The sequence below is a fragment of the Diabrotica virgifera genome, chromosome 1 (genome assembly GCF_917563875.1).
Source record: "Diabrotica virgifera virgifera chromosome 1, PGI_DIABVI_V3a".
NCBI lineage: Eukaryota > Metazoa > Arthropoda > Insecta > Coleoptera > Chrysomelidae > Diabrotica > Diabrotica virgifera.
Genome location: NC_065443.1, coordinates 120,197,394 through 120,219,811, shown reverse-complemented (window position 1 = coordinate 120,219,811; position 22,418 = coordinate 120,197,394). Strand labels below are relative to the sequence as shown.

Genomic DNA, 22,418 nt, shown 5'->3' with positions numbered 1-22,418 from the left:
CTAGAACGACGAATTTAAAAATATAGAGTTAAAAATGCTTAAAAATTAAAGACAAGAAAGTTATGCGATAAAGTAACCGTTGCTCTACCCAAATCAGAGCCTTTGACCGGTACTAGAAATTCGCAGTGGATACAATCGATTTATATCTGCAAGTTAAATACGCATACCAATTATTAATTTTCTAAATAGAAGCGTTCCGGAGGTATTTGAGAAAAACTAATTACCACACGCCATCTTCAAATAGCTCTAGCTCCCTTAGGAAGTCTTGTCTTGTCTTCATTTGGCGGTAGAGTTTCTGGACACCCTGTATATCTCTCTACGTGTAATATATCCGAGATTTTCCCCGAGCCCAATTTTATTGTTTCGATTGTATATAAGATTTCCATTTCTCTATCCATCTTCCCTTTGTATGTGACGTAAAATATCCATGATATATCCAGAATTCTTCTATCAACTCATAACTTAAATGATTCTAGTTTTCTCATTGATGCCGAATTCAAGGTCCAAGCTTCCAATCCATAAAACAAAGTCAAGAAAACGTAGCACGTAGCCAACCTAATTCTTATTTATAACTTGAAATCTCTTTTGCAGAGCATTTTTTCCACTTTGTTAAAATTCACTCTAGCCTTTTCTATTCTGATTTTAATTTGCTAGGGATAATCATTTCCGGAGTTGATATTGTTTTAACATATATAGCACCTCCGCTCAAATAATGTCACAACTCAAAAAATTAATAAAAACGGTTTTATTGCATCAACAGTTTAATCAAACTACAAAATCTTATCTCAAACAGTGTTACGTCTATAGTTCAAGTATTTCTCGTTAGATGACACTAGAGTCCCAAAATCAACGGTGCACTGAACATCAACAGTGTCACATATCGACTTGTGCAAGGCATTTGTCCATCTAAGTTGTGTATAAAGCATCGTTCGTCGAGTTAAAACAGTATATTATTATGTGATTACTTTAATCAAAAAAATCTGCATATTATATGCTCAAGAACCGGGACATAATCAAAGCAGCTGAGGAAACTTGCATGAAAGCAAAAATAGCAAATACTAACATGAGGAGAACGGAATGGTGGACGGAAGAAATACGAGAGAAAATAAAGAACAAAAAAGACAAATGAAAGAGATACCTAAGCACAAAACACCCGGAAGATTACGAGGCATATAAAGAAAAAAGGAAGGAGGTTAAAATAGCGGTGAAAGCAGGAAAAGAAAAGTCATGGGAGAGATTTGGACAAAAAATGACAAACAATTATAGGGAAAACCAAAAACTCTTCTACGGAGCATTAAAACAACTCAGACAACAGAAAGAGCACACGATGCCGAATATAAAAGACAAGAATGGAAACGTACTAATAGAAGAAAAACAACAAGCGCCACTTTTGCTAAATAATATTTCGCAAATATTTCGTTATTTTATCTGTATAGTGTCACAACTAAAAAAAAATATTTGTTTTTTAATATTTTTAGCAGAATTAATATACTATTTTTTAGAGCTTCAAAAACCTTTGTAAATATTTATTATACTAATTTTAACAATTTTTGAATTAAACGAGGAAAAGTTCTACCACAAAAATGTTAAACGTCGTTTTCTCGACACTTTGCTTTTTTACTTATGACACATGGACACTCTTTGAGCGGAGGTGCGATATGCATATTCGTCATCTCAATTGTATACTATAAGGGTATAGTATACTATAAGTATACTATAATTGTATACTATACAATTAGAACAAAAATGTGCATTGTTTCGGAAAAATTCAAACAAGCTTATATTTTTCTAAAACTTTTTTTGTTAGTTTATATACATCTTAAAGTAAAATGTTCTACTCGCAGATTTGGACACTAATTGTTTATTAATTGTTTAAACAATAACAATTTTTTTGTATAAATAATTTTAAAAATATCGATAAATTCATTATTTTGCTTTGATCAAATATGTTTCTATTTTGTTTTTGATTATGCTGAATCTGCATATGGCATTGCAATTTGAAAATTCTTATACAGCAGCTCTTATACAGTGTGTCTGCGTAGCTAGAAAACACATGGAAAAGTTTTTTATTATAAATTTTACGAAAAAAAGTTATTCCTAATAAAATGCTCTGGATAGTCAAAAATCTAAAACTCAGCCATCAGATATCAAATTTTATCAATTTTATACGGGTTATGTCAAAAATATGAATTTCGTTAAAGAGTAAAGTACCTTTATATTCCAGAATATCGAAAAATGATATTATGAAAAGTTCTTTGAAATTAGAAACTATGTCTAAATATACAATTACATCATTGTAATCAAAAAAAAATTCAATTTTTTCTCAAATTACGGATAGTCATCATCATTTTATTACAATTATAATAACTAGGTTATTATCACTTTTTAACGAAAAAAGTTATTCTTCATAAAATGCTCCACTGGTCTAACATCTAAGACACAATCATCAGATATCAAACTTTTTTAATTTTATACGTGGTATGTAAAAAATATGAATTTTTTTTAAGAGTTAAGTGCCTTTATTATTCACAATATTTTAATTAGTAGGATGTAATTGAACACTAAAACATTTTTTTTTAATTCCAAAAAACTTAATAAAATTTTCGATATTGTGAAATGTAAAGGTACTTTACTCTTGAGTGAATTTCATATTTTTTGACATACCTCGTGTAACATTAATTAAATTTGATATTTGATGATTGCATCTTAGATTATAATATATGAGTATTTTATAAGATATTATTTATAAGATATATATAAGAGTATTTTAAAACTGATAATAAAAAAGTTATCAATAGGTTCCAATTTACGCAGACATACTCTATAAGAGCTAAAAAAATTTTTTTGCTGATAATTTATTAAGGTAAGTTTTACAGAAAACAGTTTTGATCACTTTATATACATTTTTTTAGCTGGTAATTTTCGGTTTTTGTATTTCATTTTTGGTATCTTTCTTAAAAAGAAATAGTTTATTTCATTTGTAAAGTAAAATAATTTAGACCATTTTAAAGACTACATCCTAAGCTTTAAAAACGCACTTATAAAACTATAATAGATCTGTTCAAACTTGAGTAATACCGTCTTAAAATGGTGGTAATTCTATAAAAATACGAAGATTTCAAAATATGCAATTTTTGAGACATTTGAATTAAATTTTTGGGATTTTTTTTGAATGAAACGTCATTTAGTAAGATGCTTGGAAGGTAAGTTGTGCAAAATTGAGCGTTTTATAAGAAAAATTGTATTAGTTACACATTTTTAAATCATTTTTAACCTTTAACTACCCGCGCATCAAGTTATAGCATAACTGCACGCGTGGCGTACTTTATACGCCACAAGAAAATACACTTAAAAATAGCGGATTTGTTTATTTTTTTTTTGAAAAAATACACTTAGTTGTTTGTTATAAACCTTACTCGGCATCAGTAAGTACTTGGACTTCCTTCTCACTAAGCCAATTGGGATTTATAACTGGAATCATGGAATAACTGGATTCCATGATAAATAAATTTACTAGTAAAAAATTTTTTGAAATGTGATTTTTTACAGGAGAAAAAGTATTGTTTAATAATATGCATAATGACTAAAAAACAATTGAAATATGTACTTATATTACGACTTATATTAATATAATCGTGGCAGTGGCGGCTCGTGGCTTTAGGGACAGGGTAGGCAAGGTTTTGTCTCCTCAGATAGGTATGCCATCTAATTAAAAGGCTTCAATTTCATAGAAAATTTTTGGTTTTTGTTTTTTTTTAATTTTTTTTTTGTTTTTTTTTTGTTTTTTCCTATAAATTTAGAACTTAAACCTGTTTATAAATTAAGTCTATTTAGTCTATGTTGTTTCGAAGTAGCAAAATGGGTTATAACGTCATTGTAAAATTTATTATTGCTTTGGAGAGATTTAAAAGTTTTTTCTATTGACATTTGAAATTTGAGACAAGTTTGACATTCTCTCTTGTTTCATGGTGTTTCGACAATAGGTTTTGACTCTTTTGAGACAAGAGAAATCTCGTTCATTTGAGGCAGAATTTGCCCACAATTGAGCACAATAATTTATTAATTTCGGGAACAGTTTCTTGTACCTAATAAATTTCAGTATATAAAATTATACATATTTTGTAACTTATCCCACCTTCGGAAAATATTTGGATCAGCATATAAACCTGTTACCATTTTCTTATTTTATTTGATTAAAGAATGATGGATAATTTTTAATGAACTTGTCTAATAGATATTTTGAAAATTCTTTAGCGTAACTTTTAAATTTTGAATCGCCAAAGAGGTCAATGACTTATAACAGTGAGTAAATAATAGTTTTGCCTGGTGCAATAGTTTTAACTTTTGCCTGGAGACCATACAATTCACCGGACATCAAGGCAGCGCCGTCATAAATTTGCCTTACCAATTTATTTTTGATATCAAAAAATTTTAATACGTCCTTTAAAGCACCAAACGAAACTAAAACCAAATTGTAAAGCACATTCCAGTGATAGGTTACAGAGATAAACAAGGTCAAAAACTAAATTTTTAAATATATTTGCAGTAGAATTCTTATATCTGGCGTACAAAATACGTCAGCGCGTGTAGTTAAAGGTTAAACAAAATTCATGTAAGGCTCATTTTCCGCCCACACCGTACTTATGCCCATACATTTTATTTCTTTCTATTATAACCATAATATTGCTTAATTATTCTTCTTTCATGTTCAATTTGTAAAATTTTATTTGATTAACTAGTAAAAAAATTACATTAAAATAATTCAACCGTGCACTTCGCGTACGTTAGTTTACAGTGCGCCAATGTTTGTGAGAAGGGTGACTTTAGCGTTATAAATAAACAATTATACAAGATACAGATTTAATTTTAGAAAATTAAAGAAATTTTTTTGTAAAATTTTCTGAATTTTTCAATGGTCAAGTCAGTTTTTTTCTAAAATTTATATTTTCGGAGTTATTTAAAAAAACATCTAATTTAATCTAAGCACCCACTTCTCGAGTAGAACTTTTTGATATGCTGTTTATTAAACATTTCTTAATGAAATTACAAAAAGTTCTATCTTGTTTGATTTTTTCCGAAGTGAAGATCTAGATGTACTCCCCTACTACAATTACTGTGAAGTACCAATAACTTGCACACTAAATAAAATTTTATTTCAGTTCACAGACAATGTGACCGTATAAAATGCGGTCCAGTAAAGTGCCCACCAGGATCAAATTTAAGACTTCGGCCTGGAGATTGTTGTCTTTCCTGCGGACCACGCCGGTAATTACTACAGTCTAACCCGCTTATCGGAATACCGGTTATAGGAATATCCCGGTTTAAGGAATAGAAATTTGAGGTCCCGAAACGTTTCTAGTAGCCATCAATGATCGGCTACTAGAATATCTCGGTTATATGAATAATTTTGCTTGGCATGAAGGCTATTCCAATAAGCGGGTTTTACATATATATTATTTATCGTGGCCAGATATCTCGTACCGCGACAATTCGTAATCGGGCAAGTTGTAACGGACAACTCGTAACGGCGAGAGTTCGTAACAGCGACACTTCGTAACGGCGTAACTATACAAATTCGTAACGTCAAAATTGAATTATTCTCTTTATTTTTGTTAACGTGAAAACTAATTATTGTCATTACAATTATATGGTTCGTCCGCTATAACTTTTCCCATGCGTCCCGATTCATTTTCAAACAAATTAAGTCAAAACATAAAGTGAAACGAACGTCGATGTGTATATACATTTTGTATACAGTATACTATATACTACACAGATCGGAGTACGTTTCACTTTATGTTTTGATTTAATTTGTTTTAAAATGAATCGAGACGCATGGGAAAAGTTATAGCAGATGAACAATAATTGAAGTTATGTTTATCAATTTAACGAATCAGTAGCGGGATAAAAATGTTTAACACATTTTATATTTCGTGTTTCAGAATATATTAAAAGTCTTTAAACATAAACCATTATTTAAATACATACAAACTTTTAACAATATTAATAAACGTGTCTCCCTCTTATTGTTCATTTTTGCATATACCTAGACGTGGTGTTTAATTTTAATATACAGTGTGTCTGCTTAACCCACTAACGGCCGAGGCAATAAACAAAGAGAAATTTGATAATTTATTTATTAGATTGAATTAAAAACACATAAATTAAGACTAATGTACAACCAAAAAGTATTATTTTCTCATAGAAACAGTTATTTTTAAACTTTTGTATTAACAATACCGACAGGTATTTATTTATTACAGGTCAAAATATTCTCATAAAACTTGATCTATGAAAACTAAATCACAAATTGTATGAAATCTTCACGTAACCTTCTGGCGCGATTTTCTTATCATATTATCAGCTCGTAATTCCCAACTTTTACTAATAAGGTAGTGAATTACAATCATTTTTTTACTACAGCCCTTTTGTTTTGAATAATCCTTTAAATACTTCTTAAATAACTTTTGAATTTAAATAAATATTGAAAGTTTTACAAACAATTTTTCTACCTTGTTATGTCACTTCAACGCGAAGGAATTATGGCTAGTAGAAGCATGTGTAGTAGAAAGATTAGGTAAACAACATGACAGCTTTAACACAATACAGAAAAATTAAAGAAATTGCTTGCATATTCAAAAAGAGAGGTATCGGAAATATAATGAACAAAAACAATAGTTATTTATGAAACAGTTCCTGAAGTATGCTTTTTGCGAACGCACGCGATTTTTAGAAAACGAGCGACAACGGAGCGAGTGCTATAAGTCGCGTAAGTTCGCCAAAAGTACTTCACGTGCAGTTTCATACAATATTTTATCTACGATAAACAACTAAAAAAAGCTGTAACTTTTGGTCACTGGAATTCATTTCTATTCTACAAAATTTAGAACTTTGACATTTAAAAATTTAAACTATTTTCAAACCACAAAACTGTCAAAGCTTTTGTTGTAATTCATTGCTCATATTGTCATCACCATGACAACGCGAAAGTTAAGGATTGTCACCATGACAAGGCGAAAGTTAAGGATTGTCACCATGACAACGCGAAAGTTACAACAGTGCGAAAAAGTAAATCCCATTTAAAATAAATTGTTACTTCATGTTTACTTTCTATCCGTCACGCATTGCTATCTATAATGACAGTTTTTACAAACTAAAAATTTACGCATAATATGACATAGAGTAGATAAAATAATAATTGAAACTGCAGAGAAAATAAATAAATCGGAAGCATGTATAAAAACCTACATACTAAAAAATTAAATTCCAAAAAACTTTTCATAATAGCAGTTTTCAATTTCTTCAAAATTTTTTTCGTAAATTTAATGATAAAAAAGTTTCCCATATGTATCCAATTTTATTAGACACGATGTATGTCGACTGATTTCTATGTATTTGAGTGCTACTGGCAATCTTTCCTCTGCACTTATGGAGTTTCTAAATTTCGTATTTTCTTTCGTCAACTCGTCTAAAAATTTGATTGACATCCGGCAGAATTGAAAAAATGTATCATTATAAAGACGAATCTTTTCGAAAAACCTCTGAAAGCTTTCCATTGAATCGCGTTGGGAAAACAACTGATGAACCCAATGCTGGCGATTCACTGGTTCTCTCGATACCTATTACCTCCGCTTTCAATACAGAAATTTCTAATAATTTATTTTTCAAAATGTTTTGAGACATCGGTACTACGCGCTTACAAACTGCACCAGACTAAATGCAAAGTGTCGGTCCGTTTGCGTTGGAAACGGATGCATTTCTACCGCATCTGGTCAAAACGCATAGACTTAAGACATTCCCAAATTTCTAAGTAAACATTTTGTAAAATAAAAATTATAGTACGAGGTCCGAATAGGAGGTCAAGATGTACCGACCTGCTTGCCGGATGAAACATTTCTTTTTAATAAATTTCATAACAAGACAAATATTTCTAGCATGGGTGGCCTATCAAAATCATGTTATAGCTATCCTTAAGGTGGGGCCGAAGGGTTTGAAATCAATATTCCAAACACATTTTTTTTTGAAAGTATGGTAAAATTATTTTATTTTTAAATTAAATAGGCATATTTAACACAATAATTCATCGATTACTCAAGAGAAAAAATTCAAGGAAAAATACTGAAAAATAAGCCAACGTTGGCAACTTTTTAAAGGACACCTCAAAATACAATGAATTTTGCGGTGGACATCAGAACGCATCATTGAATCATGGTAAACAAAAAATTCAAAAAGATTTTATTAGCTTATGGGTGTCTCGAGGTAATGCTGTCAAGTTTTTTTTAGTTTTATCTAATTTTGACTTTTGATATCACTCAGAAATCTAAACAAATGATTTTTTTGCAAAAAAGGGAAAAATCAATATATTTATTATTGTTAAACAAAACATAAGCATAAAACAAAAATATCTTGACAGCGTTACCTCAAGGAATGTCTAAAGAAAATATATACAAAATTCCAGATGAGTTGGTTAAGTAGCTTTTGAGTTACAATGTCTACAGCCTGAAAAAAGCTTTTATTTTCAATTTATTTTTGTCTGTCAAATGGTAAAGTGATGCACACCGAAATATATTTTGCCGAAATCGCGGAGTAATTTACAAAAAAAAAAAATAAGAACAACTGTTGACCATTTCTTACTACGCTCAGGCGCGTTGGCACGAACTTGCTATAAAATATGCCGAAGGTAAGGTGGTAGAGAGATAGTGTTAAATAGCCCTAGCTTTAATTCGATTTGCAGCAGATTCGCGCCAGCACGTTTGAACGTAGTGAACAACGGTCAAGAGCTGTTTTTATTTTCTTTCGTAAATTACTTCGCAATTCAAAAAGATATTCTGGTGTGAATAATTTTACGATTTGAAAGGCAAAAAAAGAAATTGAAAATAAAATTTGACAATTCTTTAAACTCGTTTTACTCAAAACTCCTTTTTTCAAAGGCTGTAGACATTGTAGCTCCTCAAAAATTACTTGACCGACCTACCTGGAATTTTGTATATATTTTCTTTAGACATTCCTTGAGGTAAAGCTGTCGAGATGTTTTTTGTTGTATGCTTATTTTTTGTTTAACAATAATAAATATGTTAATTTTCACCCTTTTTCACAAAAAAATTCATTATTTTGACTTGAGTGGTATCAAAAATCAAAATTAGATAAAACTAAAAAACTTGACAACGTTACCTCGAGAAATTCATAAGCTAATAAAGTCTTTTTGAATTTTTTGTTTACCATGATTCAATGATAAGTTCTGGTGTCCACCGCAAAATTCATTATATTTTGAGGTGTCATTTAAAAATTTGCTACCGTTGGCTTATTTTTCAGTATTTTTCTTGAGTAATCTATGAATTGTACTGATTATTTCATTCACAGGAGATTCTGACCAATAGAAAGCTACAGAAATCTAAATTAAACTGATAATTTTTGATAATTTCCCGTCATCAAGTATATTAAGTTAGATGCCCTTCGTTGCTACGAAAAAATACATTCAGTGACATAAATGACACTTAATATTTTAAAAATAATAAAGGTGATGAATTTCAACCAGCAAATATTTATAACAACTGTGTGTTTAATTGTATTAATTTGTACTTACATAAATAAATTACAATAAAATTTTGGTTTTGAACAGTTTTTTTCATGAAATAATCCTTTGCCCTCGTGACACTTTGACATAATTCCACTCGCCTTCGGCTCGTGAAATTAAAACTATCAAAGTGTCACTCGGGAAAATTCAATAATTTTAGAGCTCTTGTGCAATTACTATTGAGCATGCGTATTTAATTTAAAAATAAAATATTTCTACCATACTTTATAAACAAATGTGTTTGGAATATTGATTTCAACCCATTCGCCCCCCCCCCCTTAAGGATAGCTATGGCACGATTTTCATAGGCAACCCATGCTAGAAATAATTGTCTTTGTATGAAATTTAATAAAAAAAATGTTCCATCTGTTAAGCAGATGACCTCCTATTCGGATCTTAGACTATTATAATTATCTGTTATTATAATAAACCTTGTGATTGGTTATAACGTTGGAGTATTCAATCAACGGTTCTAGTTGATAAAAGGGATGACTTTTAGTACTTTAATTATGAGTTTAAATACTTTTAATATAATCTTAAATACGAATTATTAAATGCCTTAGAATGTTTATCCTGATACGGATTCGTTAAATTGATAAACATAATTTCATTTATACATAACTGTAACAACAGTTAATTTGCACGTTAACAAAAATAAACAGAATAATTCGATTTGGACGTTACGAATTTGTATAGTTACGAACTGTCGCTGTTATGAATTATTATCCGTTACCATTTGTCCGGTTACGAACTGTCGCGTTACGAGATGTCATGGAACCATTATTTACAGTTGAGTTCGCGAATCTTTACCCTCTCGTCATCATTTAAAGCATACGAAATACGTCTACGATAAGTCGGAAATTGAAATTTACTAAACGCAACAGCAAGTGACAGTAAGTGACTTGCTGTTGCGTTTAGTAAATTTCAATTTCCGACTTATCATCGACTTATTTCGTATGCTTTAAATGCTGACGCACTGGTAAAGATTCGCGGACTCAACTGTATATGAGTTTTTAAATGGTTAAGTCAGATAAGGTTTAATATGGGTAAGCGCTTAACCAGCTTTCCACTCGACCCTACAGGTCTATTATGGCTCATCTCTCGACTAAAGTTATACTTCCAGTCCAGCCTTTTTAACAGTCTGTTTTTAAGTCTGTTATTGCTTTTGTAACAATTATGCGGCAAATTCCTATGTCTTGAGTTGATAATGCTCACATGTCGTAAGCCCCATCTTATCGAACCCTGGGCAGTTACATAGAAAGTGCTCGGCCTTCTCGTCTTCATCTTGACCAAATCTGCAATTTGCACTTTCTGTCATTCCGATTATGTTCGTGTGTATCTTTAGTTAAAAGTATCCTGTTAAGAAATCTAGTAGAGCTTTGAATCTTTTCTTCGAAGGTTCGTGTATAAAAGCCTTGGAATATTCTTTTCTTGAAACCTTCTCTTTTACTAGCATTGACAGAGTGTTTTTACCTATCACATCACCTAGTAACAATATTCAATTGTCGTTGCAGTGTGCTGAAGAGAATATTTCCAGATATTCCTCTTACCATCATCATTTCTATATATTCTTCGCATAGGCCTGCATTACACCTCGTAAAGCAACTGGACCAGTACCAGTAGTGACCATATCATCATCAGGTAGCGCTACAACCCTGGGTGGGTCCTGGCTGACTGTACAATTTTCTTCCATTTTGTTCGGTCTTCCATCAACCTAGGATCCAATGGAATGTTCATTTTTCGGACATCTGATTGGATGTTATCTCTCCATCGCATTCTGGGACGACCGAGTGATCTTTTGCCTGTAGGAATCTCCTCCCATACCAGTTTTACAAGTCTCTCGTCATGAAGTCTGTGCACGTGGCCTACCCACTGCCCATCTTAGTCGCTGTGATTTAATTTATTGGATAATATCGGTGTCAGTGTAGAGTGCTTTTAATTCGATGTTGGTTCTGATCCCATACTGGTTTGTGTTAATGTCGTGGTGAGGTCCGAAAATTGTTCTAAGTATTTTTCGTTCAAAACGTCTGAGCTTTTCTTCGTTTGATTTGGTCATGGTCCACGTTTCGCATCCATGTGTTAGTACAGGTCTGACCACAGGAAAAGAGAAAGTCTTCTTCCCTGTGGACACTTCCTAGCTGTTTTGGTCATATTCTCTTCTCCTTGCAGGTGCAGGTCAGGTATACTCAAACTTTTTGTCCAGCGTTTCTTAGATTCAGTGTCACAAATTTAATTATCATCATTAGATATCTCTCCATTATTAATGTATTTGTTGATGTAGGTTTTAGATCTTGATTGGCATGCTGGTTGCCATTGAGATGATAATTTTTCAATGGCTTCTTCTTAATATATACCTACTAAAACTTACGAAGTCCAATTACTTGTTTGACACAGGATGTAATATGTATACCCCTCTAATTTGACCAAACTTTTATTTTAATCATTTCCTATAACTTAAGCATATACGTTAAAGCTATGTTCCATATTTGAGGTGGAGACTCCTCTTTTAAAATCAATAAATAATTTTTTAGTTCTTCCACTATTATTGATACAAATTTATAATAAGTACAAAGATCTATCTTTACAAGTCCTGCAGATTTTGAAATTTTTAATTTTTCTCGAGACTGTCCTGACTGCCTCCAGTGTTATTTCTTGCTCTTGCTTATTTATCTTAAGTGCTGGTAGAGTCTACTGTTCTTGTCTGCTAAGCATTACTTTTGGTATATGTTGTAGTATTCCTTACTCCTTTGTTTTCTTTTCCAATTGTTTGACAAAGACTCTCACAGCTATACTTGTGAACTAAATATTTAATTTAAATTTACGATCTATAATTTTTTAAATAATAGTGTAGTAATAACTATTTCATTGTTTCAGCTACTAATAATAACTAACCACTGACTACTACTGGTATTAGCTACTAACCAATAATAAATCAAGGAAATATTGTAACTATCATAAACTATCAAAAAGGGCAAATGAAAAATTACCAATAAACTAATGAATTGTGGCAAATCTCGACTACTTATTTCCTAATCCTTTAACCATTTTATAATCCCATATTCATTTTATGTTTTCACTCTAAAATATCAATATGAAAATTTCATCTCAGAAAATCAAAACAATAGTAATCATTAAGGAACCAATCAGATGTAAAATAGAAATTGATTGAAGTATTGAACAAGTAATGGAAGTAAAATACCTTGGAATTACATTGTTAAGTTACGGAGACCTGGACAAAGAAGTGAGAAATCAAGTACAAAAAGCAAATAGATTGACAAGATGCCTTAATAGCACTATATGGCGAAACCGATATATTAACACCGATATATTAACCGATTATCAGTCTAGGTTGAACCGTGATAGTGTGTACATGTGTGTGTGATCGCTCCGTATCAAAGTTCATACATTGGGCCGGTACGAGTTTAGTCATCCACACTACATTCACTGAGACAATTACAGGTAACATTAGATTGTAATTAGCATAAAATAAATAGATAATTCTTTATACGTATTTGTGTGAAACAGTGTTATAAAGAAAGATAAACAAACAACAGAAAAAGCTGACAGGGATAAGCTTCTTGACCTTCGCAAGGTTGAATTGGGTTGGGTAGCTTTGCGCTCTGTCAGCGTTCGATTATTTACAACAACAATACATTGTTATACACACACAGATATATTTATACAGAGTGATACAAACCACATAAGGATGAGCGACTGGGACGAAATCAAAAATTTAATAACAAATTTGACGTCGGAAATGCGCAAAGATCTGAAAGAAATTAAAAATGATTTTCAAGAATATAAAAAAACACTGAAAATTTTCAGAGAAGAAAATATAGAATTAAAGAAAGAAATTAACGAACTGAAGATGAAAGTTGAAAATTTGGAAAAATTGGAAGAAAAACATCGAAAAATACAAGAAGAAAAATAACATAATTATAAGTGGATTTAAAATACGGGACAATGAAGAAGAAGCGCAAGAAGAAATAGAAAAATTTGTCGAAAACAAGCTACAAGTTGTTATTAAAGCGAAAAAATTGACAAAAATAAACGAAACAATGTGCGTACTAAAACTGAACAATCGAGAAAAAGCAGATGTAATGAAAAATAAACACAAACTAAGACACGTCAAAGGCCAAAAAATATTTATAGGCCATGATTTAACAGAACAAGAGAACAAAATCCAGAAAAGCCTACAAGAAATAGCAAAAGATAAAAGAAACCAGAACAAAAAGGTAGTAATTGGGTACCAGAAATTAATTATAAATGGCGAAAAATTTATATGGAATAAAAAGAAAAATACGATTGAAAGTACGAATACTCTTCATGATAATTCAAAAAACTAGTGGAACATATACAGGATGGAAACATGGAGACGACCAGCATAAGAAAAGGAAAACGAAATATGATAAAGGGAAGAGCGAGCACATGGAAAATTGGAACATGGAATATTCGAAGTATTTACGGAAAAGAACAGGATTTAATAGAGGAATTTGAACAAGCACAACTAGATATACTAACAGTATCGGAAACAAAGAAAAAAGGCAAAGGCGAAATTAAACTTAATAAAGATCATTTGATGATATATAGCGGAGTGGACAATAAACAAAGAACTGCAGCCGGAATAGGATGCATAATACATGAAAAGCTAATAAATAGTGTAAACACGTGGGAGGCAATTAACGAAAGAATATTAAAAGTAGAACTAACAGGCATAAACGGAGAAAACTGGATAATATTAGCCGTATACGGACCAAGCGAAGACGAGAATTCAGCAATAAAAGATAAATTTTGGGATGAACTGACGAGAATTACAGAAGAATGCAAAGGAAGAATATTAATTGCTGGAGACTTCAACAGCAGAGTTGGTAAACAAGATCACAAATATAACACAGTAATAGGTACACATGGGGAAGATACGAGGAACAATAACGGCAAGAGATTGCTTGAATAATGTCAACTACATAATCTAATAATAACAAACACACTCTTCGAACATAAAAATATCCACAAATACACACGGGAAGTTATAAGCAGAGGAGAAAAATCAATAATCGATTATATAATAGTGGAAAAAGACTATAGGGCAAACATTACCGACACCAAAGTACGAAGAGGTGCAGAAATCAATAGTGATCACTATCTGGTGGTAACAAAAATTAAACACCAAATTATGAAGAACGAGGAGCAGAAAATAAATAAAGAAAGAAAAGTAGAATTTGAATCAATAAGATCTTACAAGTTGACAGAAGAAAATGTGAGAACTAAATATGAAGAAATAATAAATCGAGAAATTGAAAAAAGGCTATTAATAATGAGAGATGCAGATGTGGATCAGTTATGGAATAGTATAAAAGAAATTATTATTGAGGCATCCAAGGAGGCATGCGGCGTAAGTAGAACAACTAGCAACAGGAAACAGACATCGTGGTGGAATGAACAAATTAAATCAGAAACAAAGGAAAAGAAAAGACGATGGAAAATATACCTATCAAACAAAACAACTGAAACGTATGAAAAATATAAAGAACAACGAAAAATAGTAAAAAATATGATAAAAGATGCAAAAGAAGAAAGTTGGAAACAATTCGGGGATAAACTAGAATCAGATAGTAAAAGTAACCAAAAGCTGTTTTATAAGACCATGAAAACATTAAGAAGGGGAAAAAATACAGTTCAATTGACAATTAGAGACGAAACAGGAAACATTTTGACACAGGAAGAAGAAATAATGGAAAGATGGAAAAGGTATTTTCAAGAACTATTATCAACTGAAAATGAAACACCACATTATACCATTAACGTGACAAATACCGGAGAAACCATAGAAGAAACGCAAGACACTGCAATAACATGGGAAGAATTTACACAAGGATTCGCAAAAATGAAAAATGGAAAGTCACCAGGGCATGATAAAATAACAACTGAGATGCTCAAATATATGGGAGTACAAGGACAACACATATTATTACAATTAATAAACAAGATATGGAAAGCTGAAAGAATACCAGAAGAATGGAAGATCTCGTTGATACTACCCATATTTAAATCTGGAAATAAAAAAGAATGCAAAAACTATAGAGGCATAATGTTCTTATGCTCGGCGATGAAACTGTACGAAAAAATATTACAAGAAAAGCTGACAAAGATAATCGATACAACATTAGCAGAAACTCAAAGTGGCTTTAGAAAAGGAAGAAGTGTGCAAGATCACATCTTCACTATTAAACAGATCATTGAGAAAACGAAACTCAGAAGAGGAAAAGCATATTTTGCGTTTATCGACTTACAAAAAGCGTTTGATCTTGTTCCTCGGCAAAAAGTATGGTCGCTCCTAGAACAAAGAGGAATAGCAACCAAACTAAGGAAAAATATTGAATGTCTATATAAAAATACGACGAATTGTGTTATAACTAGAAACCTGAAGTCAGAAAATTTTATAACAAAAGATGGTCTAAGACAGGGAGGAGGACTAAGTCCAACATTGTTTACGTTGTTTATGGACGAAATAATTAAAAAATGTAGTCAGAGAACAAAACACCTATTTGTAGGATGCAAAAACTTACAACCCATCGAAATATCAGAGTGTGCTTTTGCAGATGACATCGTTATAATGGCAACAAAAGAAAAGGACCTACAAGAAAACTTACAAACGTGGAGTGAAATATTAGAAGAAAGTGGCATGAAACTAAACCTAACAAAAACAAAAGTGATGGTAGTAGCAGAAACTAAAGAAAACGTGAGTATACAGATCAATGGTATACATATACAACAAGTTGAATGCTTCGAATACCTGGGTGTAAAAATTGAAGATTCAGGTCAACAAGGTTTAGAAATCGATAAACGTATAGAGAAAGCAATAAATTCATATTATGCAATGAACACAACTTTTATAGGAAAAAAGGAAATAGCGCAAAGTACAAAAATGAAAGTTTTTAAGGCAATATATAGACCCATACTCACCTTCGGTTGTGAATTGTGGACATTAACAGAGAGGCAGAAGAGCAGAGTACAAGCGACGGAAATGAAGTACCTAAGAAGAGCGAGAGGAGTTACAAGACTTGACAGGGTAAGAAATGAGCAGATAAGGGAGGATCTGGAGGTGGAATCAATCTTAGAATTCATAGAAAAAAGACAAATCAGCTGGTGGGGACATTTACAAAGACTAGACGATAGAAGACCGGTAAAAATGATTTGGGAAGCGAAAGTAAATATCAAGAGGAAGAGAGGAAGACCAAGAGAAACATGGGACCAAGCTATTGGAAAAGTTCTACAAAAGAGAGGCAAATCCTGGAAAGAAGCAAAAGTATTGGCACAAAATAGAAGACAGTGGCGTAAATTTGTACACAATATCTAAGTTATTATTGTAATCCCGACACCAATAGGTAGAAGGGAATTTGATTTGGGAAACAATATATTTCCACAAAGCTAGTAGGTAGTACTACAATCAACGAACATAACATGCACCGATCTTTAAATAAACCTAAAATTTAATTAAGCACAAAAAACAACAAAAACGAAGGAAACAAATAAAATAAAGTACCTATATAACTGGAAACGTGCGTCTCACTCGAACTTTCTCCTGCGCTGCGGATCGTAGGGACGAGAGTCGTACAAGACGAGGAGATTTACAATCCTAAACGCTCCGTATACGGAGCTCAATGCCACAACGAAGGAACTTGACTGGCGGGGAGATACCTATGCTACTGGAATCGAGTTGAGTAGTTCGAGCGTCGCTTCATGTGCGGACTGCCTTAGCCCGTCCGCACATGGGTCGATCGAAGATACGTCTCGAAGTTCCCGCGTCTTGCTCGTCTTGTACGCACCCTGCGACACAAGCGATTGCCCTCCGCACACTAGTCGATTCTGTTTTTATAAATTAACGCATTTTTTATATAGTAACCAAAACGACTATTTCGATCTGTGAAAAGTACGGTATTATTACATTGTTATACAGTTGCATTATACAGGTAAAAGTATTTTCCTGCTTCCTCAACGAATTTTATAATAAACACCTAGAAACAGAAGTTCAATGTTTTCAGAACTTTACATTACAAACAATATATTTCCACAAAGCTTACTACTACAATCAACGAACATAACATTCACCGGTCTTTAAAAAGACTAAAATTTAATTTAGGGCAAAAATCAACAAAAACGAAGCAATTAAATAAAATAATGACTCTAAACGTGCGTCTCACTCGAACTTTCTCGTGCGCTTCAGATCGCACGGAACGAGAGTCGTACAAGACGAGGAGATTTCTATTATAAACGCTCCGTGTACGGAGCTCAATGCCACAACGAAGGAACTTGAGTGACGGGGAGAGATCTACGCGATTGGAATCGACTCGATTACTTCTAGCGTCGCTCCATGTACGGACGGCCTTAGTGTCATGTATCCAGCAACGTAGATTTTTAAACTTGCTGAAATTGTTTGTTATGAACTATCTTCTCTGAGTAGAGGTTGAATAATAATGGTGAGAGTATACAACGTTGTATAATTGATCTTTGGATTTTTATGGCCTCAGCGTATTCCATCAGTATTTTCATAAATGAATTTTGGTTCCAATTTCTATCTTGGATCGTACCCATATTAATTCCCTTTACAGTATCCTGTGTGAGCGGCCCCACTAGGTCTTCGTTGATCTTCTTCTTCCACTCCTGTCAGAAATAAGAGATTATCAGGAAGTTCTGTGCCACACAACACATAATTCACTTCCTTCCACTTCATCCAATCAACTTTTATTTTTCTACATGCATCTCTATCAGGTATTTAAACTTGTAACATTATCAACACAATTTTATGGGTTTTAAAAGGACTTTAAAGATTCATTTTACAATCCAAAATTATCAATTTATTTGCAGTAACTCCATCCTCAAATGAACAATTTATACTTCATTTTTGTCCTACCCAGTTTGAAACGCTTTTGTTCAGAGCTCCATTTTTCTAGTTTTTGTTCTAAATCGTTCGTTCTCCTCTATTCAGCCACTTTTGTTAAGCTTTCTTCTTTTCGGTTATTGGTTTTGTCTTTACTGTCCTCCAATATGTTTTTTTTTTGTTTTTATGATCTGGTCATGTTTGTTTCCAATTAATTATTAAATACATATTTTTGTTTAAGGTCACCCAAAATGTGAAGGTATTCAATGCGATGTACCACTCTGCCCTCCTGGATCTATATTGAAGCTCAAAGATAATGCTTGTTGTCCCTCATGCGAACCATCCGGTAGGTTTTTTGTTCTTGGATTTTATGTGAATGAAACGTTATAAAACTTTAAAAATGAACCTACAGCTTTGACATTGCGTGGCAAGGTGGGTCTTAATATTGAAAATATCTTAAAAAATTTTGCAAGCTGATCATTATCATGATGATCAGCTCTTCCGATTCGTTTGCCGCTGTGAATCAATCCGCATTAACATTTTGTTTTTACAATTGGTTGTGTAACTTGGCATCTTCAACAATTTTTCTCCATTCGTTCCTGTTTTTGCTTATGGTTACCCATTCTCTGACTCCCATTTTCTTAAGGTCCTTGTCTATCTGGTTCTCTCATCTAGTTTTGGGTCTTCCTCTTGATCTGCCTGATACAGGTCTCCATTTGGAAATTTTCTTGATGACGGCTTCTGGATTTCTCCTTTCCATATGTCCCATCCACCTGAGTCTCTGTGCCTTGATAAATCTGATGATGTCTTCTCCTTTCAGAAGTCCTCTTACTTCGTGGTTCATGAGTTTTCTAAATTCATTATTACCTAAGTTTAGTAGGCTAATATCCACCGAATAATTTTCCTCTCTAGGATCCTCAATCTTTCTTCCTCTTTCTGGGTCGGACACATTACTTCAGCACCGTATGTGATTACTGGTCTAATTGCTGCTTTGTATATCATTAATCAAGTCGCATGGTCCAAAGTTGTAGGAAGTAACCCAGCAATATGTATACTCATTTTAACTATTTCTTCTATTTTAGGAGGTCCATGTGATGGTGTACAGTGCAGTCCTCCAAACTGTGGACTTGGTGCTCTTCCAGTAGTGAAACCAGGTGATTGTTGCGCCACCTGCCAAGGATTCGGTAAGAATTTTCTTCATTAATAATGTTCCTTTTATTCCGTGTTAACAATATGCTAAGTTACATTTCTTACTATATACGTTATTGGTGTTTGTTAGGTCCACATTACCTTTATTTCAATCCTTTTTTGTTTAGTCCTTCTACCAAGCTCGCCTTTATGTAATTCCCATTTGTATGTTTTTCAGTATGCTGTTAAATGTTTGGTACTCTACTTTTGCTTCTTTGTCTGTCCCCCTACTGCAAATTGGTGATGATTATTGCAAATTCATCCCTATATTGTGCGTTTCTGATTAAGAGGTCCAGTCCCCTTCAATCATTGATGTTACGCAGTCCGGTAATTTGTCGTTTGCCAGGACCACGATTACCATATATTTTTCCTTCTGTTATTAGTTGAATAATAATTTCTACTATTTATACACCTCTATTAGTACGTCTTAACATTGTATTATTTCAAACATGATTAATCCTTGAAATTTTTAGAATACGGCGGAATATCCATATTTAAAAGTTTTCCAGACATCGTAACGAGCTACTTATCAGCCATCCAGTTTCCATTATATACCATTTTTCCATGGTATATAGTAGGACACTTTGTATAAGTATATCATTTTATCATGTCATATCATAGATTTAGATCCAATGGTCGAATGGTAATAAACTGTTTCATTTTTAGAAAAGCTTTTCTGGTCAATTCTATTTTACATTTGACTGCTTGTTCTGAACCTAAGTGTCATGTATCCAGCAACGTAAATCTTTAAACTTTTCAACTTGTTGAAATTGTTTGTTATGAAACATCTTCTCTGAGTACAGGTTGAATAATATTGGTGAGAGTATACAACTTTGTATAATTGATCTTTGAATTTTTATGGTCACAGCGTATTCCATCGCTTTTTACATAAATGAATTTTGGTTCCAATTTCTATCTTGGATCATACCCATATTAATTCCCTTTACCGTATCCTGTGTAAGCGGCCCCACTAGGTCTTCTTTGATCTTCTTCTCCCACTCCTTCCAGAAATAAGAGATTAGCAGGCAGTTTTCTGCCATACAATACATAATTCGCTTCCGTCCACTTCACCCAATCAACCTTTATTTTGCTGCATGCATCTCTATCAGGTATTTAAACTTTTAACATTATCAACAGAATTTTATGGATTTTAAAAGGACTTTAAAGATTCATTTTACAATCCAAAATTATCAATTTATTTGCAGTCACTCCATCCTCAAATGAACAATTTAGATACTTCATTTTTGTCTTACCCAGTTTGAAACACTTTTCTTCAGAGCTCCGTTTTTTTTTGGTTTTTGTTCTAAATCGTTCGTTCTCCACTATTCAGCCACTTTTGTTAAGGTTTCTTCTTTTCGTTTATTTGGTTTTATCTTTACTGTCCTCCAATATGTTTTTGTTTTTGTTTTTATGATCTGGTCATGTTTGTTTCCAATTAATTATTAAATATATATTTTTGTTTAAGGTAACCCAAAATGTGAAGGTATACAATGCGATGTACCACTCTGCCTTCCTGGATCTATATTGAAGCTCAAAGAAGGTGCTTGTTGTCCCTCATGCGAACCATTCGGTAGGTTTTTTGTTCTTGGATTTTATGTGAATGAAACGTTATAAAACTTTAAAAATGAACGTACAGCCTTGATATTGCGTGGCAAGGTGGGTCTTAATATTAAAAATATCTTAAAAAATTTTGCAAGCTGATCATCATCGTGATGACCAGCTCTTCCGATTCGTGTGTCGCGGTGAATCAATCCGCATTAACATTTTGTTTTTACAATTGGTTGTGTAACTTGGCATCTTCTACAATTTTTCTCCGTTCGTTCCTGTTTTTGCTTATGGTTACCCATTCACTGACTCCCATCCTCTTAAGGTCCTCGTCTATCTAGTTCTCCCATCTAGATTTGGGTCTTCCCCTTGATCTGCCTGATATAGGTCTCCATTTGGAAATTTTTTTGATGACGGCTTCTGGATTTCTCCTTCCTATATGTCCCATCTACGTGAGTCTCTGTACCTTGATAAATCTGACGATGTCTTCTCCTTTCAGAAGTCCTCTTACTTCGTGGTTCATGATTTTTCTAAATTTATTATTACCTAAGTTTAGTAGGCCTGCTATCCACCGAATAATTTTTCTCTCCAGGATCCTCAATCTTCCTTCCTCTTTCTGGGTCAGACACATTACTTCAGCACCATATGTGATTATTGGTCTAATTGCTGCTTTGTATATCATTAATCAAGTCGCATGGTCCAAAGTTGTAGGATGTAACCCAGCAATATGTATACTCATTTTAACTATTTTTTTTTATTTTAGGAGGTCCATGTGATGGTGTACAGTGCAATCCTCCAAACTGTGGACTTGGTGCTCTTCCAGTAGTGAAACCAGGTGATTGTTGCGCCACTTGCCAAGGATTCGGTAAGAATTTTCTTCATTAATAATGTTCCTTTTATTCCGTGTTAACAATATGCTAAGTTACATTTCTTACTGCATACGTTATTGGTGTTGATTAGGTCCACATTACCTTTATTCCAATTCTTTTTTGTTTAGTCCTTCTACCAAGTTCGCTTTTATGTAATTCCCATTTGTATGTTTTTCAGTATGCTGTTAAATGTTTGGTACTCTACTTTTTCTTCTTTGTCTGTCCCCCTACTGCAAATTGGCGATGATTATTGCAAATTCATCCCTATATTGTGCGTTTCTGATTAAAGAGGACCAGTCCTCTTCAATCATTGATGTTACGCAGTCCGGTAATTTGTCGTTTGCCAGGACCACGCTTACCATAT

At 32.8% G+C, this 22,418-nt stretch overlaps 2 protein-coding genes across 50 annotated transcripts in view; both read left to right on the top strand.

The window, feature by feature from the left end:
• Positions 1 to 12,586, top strand: part of LOC126880092 (uncharacterized protein DDB_G0274171-like) — a 75,526-nt gene extending 62,940 nt beyond the window's left edge. The window contains exons 4-5 of the mRNA XM_050643772.1: positions 5,160 to 5,265; positions 12,449 to 12,586. Coding sequence (XP_050499729.1) covers positions 5,160 to 5,265; positions 12,449 to 12,455 — 113 coding nt within the window. The 3' untranslated portion in view covers positions 12,456 to 12,586. The remainder of the gene's footprint in view (positions 1 to 5,159; positions 5,266 to 12,448) is intronic.
• The window catches only part of LOC114330552 (uncharacterized protein DDB_G0274171-like), a 522,367-nt gene that overhangs the window by 350,126 nt on the left and 149,823 nt on the right, over positions 1 to 22,418 (top strand). For 36 of the 49 annotated variants that reach the window (XM_050643510.1, XM_050643502.1, XM_050643498.1 and 33 more), the window contains 3 exons: positions 19,535 to 19,636; positions 21,106 to 21,210; positions 21,949 to 22,050. The exons of 2 other annotated variants lie outside the window; for them this stretch is intronic. In XM_050643510.1, the coding sequence (XP_050499467.1) occupies positions 19,535 to 19,636; positions 21,106 to 21,210; positions 21,949 to 22,050 (309 nt within the window). The remainder of the gene's footprint in view (positions 1 to 19,534; positions 19,637 to 21,105; positions 21,211 to 21,948; positions 22,051 to 22,418) is intronic. 11 more of the 49 variants (XM_050643592.1, XM_050643693.1, XM_050643698.1 and 8 more) reach the window with 4 other exon arrangements.